General features: G+C 41.3%; 1 protein-coding gene across 1 annotated transcript in view; it reads right to left on the bottom strand.

Annotated features, from left to right (window-relative positions):
• Window positions 1–338: 338 nt before the first annotated feature.
• LOC102254888 (chromosome unknown open reading frame, human C18orf42) overlaps window positions 339–3,851 on the bottom strand; it is a 34,245-nt gene continuing 30,732 nt past the window's right edge. The window contains exon 3 of the mRNA XM_005868735.2: window positions 339–2,225. Within this exon, the coding sequence (XP_005868797.1) occupies window positions 2,032–2,225 (194 nt within the window). The 3' untranslated portion in view covers window positions 339–2,031. The remainder of the gene's footprint in view (window positions 2,226–3,851) is intronic.

Below are 3,851 nucleotides of genomic sequence, written 5' to 3'. Positions count from 1 at the left end.
AGTTGCCCACATCTCTGTTTCTTGCTGTAGACTTTCCATCTCAGAAAGACCATGAAAGACACGCAACTTTGCAGATACACTTACCTTCACTTTCTGAGATCAAAGGCCACTTCTTAGCAAATGTCCTTTTTCTGTTCACACCCCAGGAAGCATAGTCGCCCCACTCTCCTCAGACAGTCACAGTGAAGGCCCATTGAAGAAGCACTTTTCCAGGTCATGATATTTAGGAACTTGGAAACAGTGTTGGGACACCTCGTGGTGCCATATGAACGTAAGATCCATGTGCAGAATGAACCATAACAGTAGGACATAGGAAACTTTTGTTTAAAATGACAACATATTTGAAAGTTGGGTGTATTTTATTTACAAGTAACATTTAGATACAGAAGTTAATCAGATGTTTCCAAAGATCCCCACTATATTAGCAAAGACACACCAGAGAGGGAATATAGCGAGTTCATGTGTTTCCGCCATGTGACAGCAAGATCCAAGGCTGGTTATATCCAGAAGGCTTAGTAGACATAGTGCCAGATTACTTGCAAACTACAAGCATTGGGGTTTATACTTTATTTATGAATACTCCTAAATAATGTTCCTTAGTACCTTCATTCCTACCATCTACACTGTAGTGCTATCACATCAATGATATGCCTTCAGCTCAACTTAAACTCATTATTTGATTGTCATGAGTTCTGCTGAAAAAAGTTTATGAATAAACCTTATTTAAATTGTAACCCCTCTGCTTTCTCCCACAGCCATTCTCCTGTGAATTTATTCCAGGTGTGCATTGTGTGAGACAGTCTCGCAGAGCTTCTAAGAGATTGCTGTCATTCATGTACACTATCAATAGTACCTATTATGGAAAATGTTACATTGGAATTTTATAAATATATCTTAATATCAGTCATACTTTATATGTAAATACTTGGCTTTTTTAAAAAACCACTACCAAATATAGTCATTGATACTCTGAAACCAAAAGGTTTTTTACACAGGTAAAATTCTTCCTCTTTTCCCAGGAAATCGGATTCTGAAACTCCAAGAAGATCTGAATTATCCACTTGGGGATGAAGCAGCAGTCATACTGTTGCAATAGAGAGCTTTATTCATATACACACGTGTTATTCATTCCTGATGTGCATGATTTTCATTATCTCAAGAAAATGATTCTAATTTATGGATGGGAAAAGGGAAGTTCTTATTAGTAAGGAACTAGTGCAAATGCATAGCCTAATGGCAATGCCGCATTTATAGGCCCCAGAGATCCTTTCAAGAGCACTGCACCCAGAGTCAGACCCTAGTGTATGTCCAGGATGAAATCTACAATTCTAGTTGCTATTCATGGGGCTACTAAAGAACTGAGTCAATGACAACTTATGCATATAGATGTAATTGTCTTAATTTTGAAATGAAAAGAAGAGAAATCCATATTTCCAAAGGATTTCTGCACAGAGAGTAAACACCAACTATCAAACAACTGAAACCAAAAGACTGAGATCTTAAAAAGTTTACCTGCTCCTTTTATTATATATATATATCTTCATAAGATCCTGAGGGACTCAGTCTTAGAATTTGCCTTTGCTCAATTTGACCTTCAGTTCCACATTGAAGATTGAAACTCCAATCTTTCCCCTTTCCAGCAAGTCTTTTTAAATTATAATGAACACAGAAATTACTCAATATTACAGCAAAAAGGACTATTGGTTAAATTCACAGAAAGAATGCATAAAAGGCAGAAATCAATAGGCAAAATTATGTCTTTAAAAATAAACTGTGCTGCAAAACTACTTTTGCAATTACAATATCGGGTTTGGCCCCACAATGTTTAAGAGGCACTGCATTAATATAAACAGAATCATCTAACGCACTTTTTCAAAACAGTGCTTCTCAGCCAGGGCTCGTATGAATTCATTCTGCCGCTAGGTGCCAATGGCACTTTTGGTTTGCTTTACTGGCAACATGTTGGCGACGCATCCTATACTAAGAGAAAGGCTGAAAGACGAGCATATGACAAGAGCCAAATCCACCGTGTTACTTCTTTTCATGCTTCTTGGTTAACTGCCCCACGCCCAGCTGGAAGCTGCCCCGGTTGTCACCGTCTCTCTCTTCCCTCTGCCGACTCTCCTGGGAGACTTGTCGCACAGCCTGCAGGATGGCATTCTGCACAATCTGTTTGCTGGCATTCTGCAGCCTCACCTCTTCAGGCTCGTTTCCAGTTTTCTCGCCTAGACAAAGATACGAAAGGGAGGTGAAAACAACAAAATCAGTTTCAGGAACTGTGACAGGAAGGAGCAGGTAGAAAAGGTGAAAGCGGAGGGGAGACTATAAGAACATACTAGGGTGGCCCAGCTAAGTGTGAGGAGCTCTCTGTAGCACATACCACTCTTGCCTCCCTTTCTCCCTTTCCAATAGAATCTGCATTTGTTTGCCCCAGCAATGCGCCCAATTTATATTCTCACCATCCCAGAATCCTCTGCTGCTAGCAGGGTAATGAGTCATAGTCTTGGCCAAGGAAACCCCTGGGAAAGCTTTTGGAAAGCGAGAGGCTCATAGCCCCTTTGGCCTTTGGCACCTCCCCTGGATGCAGACATAATGCTTGTAGGTGCTGCAACCATCTAACAATAAGCATGGAGAGGAAAGCCAACATTCTGGGCATTGTTGGGAGACAAAAGGAGCCAGTTCTGAAGACATCATTGAGCATCTGCACCAGCCCTGGACCATGTACTTTTGGATGTGTTTACGTGTGAGATAAATAAACCCCTTTTTGTTAAGTCCGCCACTAGTCAGGTTTTATGTTGCTAGCACCCAAAAATATGCCTAATAGATGTGAGCTCACTGGGGCTGAAAAATAGCTTGTGACTGAATTCATATTAAACGCAACCCTGCTCCTGTAATAGCATCCCAAAGAATGAAGCTATTCATTCATCAGAATCTGTTCTCCATGATCTAGAACAGGAGTGGGCAAACTTTTTCTATAGAGGACCAGATAGGGAATATTTGGGGCTGCTGGCCATACCACCTCTCTAAAAACCATTCAACTCTACTACTGTATCATGAGATCGGCTATAGACAATACATCAGTGAATGCATATGGCTTTGTTCCAGTAACTCTTTATTTACAAGAAAAGTAAAAAACTACGTTGCAGATTTGGCCCATGGGGCAGGTTGCCAACCCCTGACTTAGAATGGTGGGAATTTTCTAATTAGAAAGGCAAGGCAATATACCCAACATTGACTCTTCCTCTTCTTCCTTAGTTAAAAACAAGTCAAAACCTTAATTTTATTTGACCAGCTATATAACTAGGTACAGGTAAGTTCTAACCAATGGGTGGGAGTTTGTTTAGTGAAAATTCTGTAAAAGGTCTTTAAAAGGGAAGAGGCAGATAAAGGCCCTTTACCCTCTCCCTTCCTGCTGCCTGCAGCTCAGACACATGGTTGTCTTTCCAGGGGCTCTGGCTGACCATGAGGGAACCTTTAGAATGGAAGCCATTTTCATGGATTTGGAAGGAAAAAGTTAGAAAGGGCCTAAGATTCTAATGACCATATTAGACTATATTAGTCCTTAACTGCTCACCTCTAGGCCTCTTTTATATTAGAATCTACACTAATAAAAGAGAAACATGGTAATTGGTGTACGACCGCTACCCTTCCCATTGGCTAATCAGGGAGATATGTAAATTAACTGACAGCCAAGATGGCGGCTGGCAGCCAGGCAGCTTAAAGCGAACATGAGGCTTGCTTCCTTCATTGAAGGAGGAAGCCAACGTTCCCTGCCTGCGCCTGCGCTGCCGGCCTCTGAGCTGGCAGTTTGAAACTTTGTAACACTTTCAGCCGGCCGGGATCTCAGAGCT

The sequence above is a fragment of the Myotis brandtii genome, unplaced genomic scaffold, assembly GCF_000412655.1.
Source record: "Myotis brandtii unplaced genomic scaffold, ASM41265v1 scaffold276, whole genome shotgun sequence".
NCBI lineage: Eukaryota > Metazoa > Chordata > Mammalia > Chiroptera > Vespertilionidae > Myotis > Myotis brandtii.
Note: the sequence above shows the minus strand (reverse complement) of the source record. Positions and strands in the feature narration are given on the sequence as shown.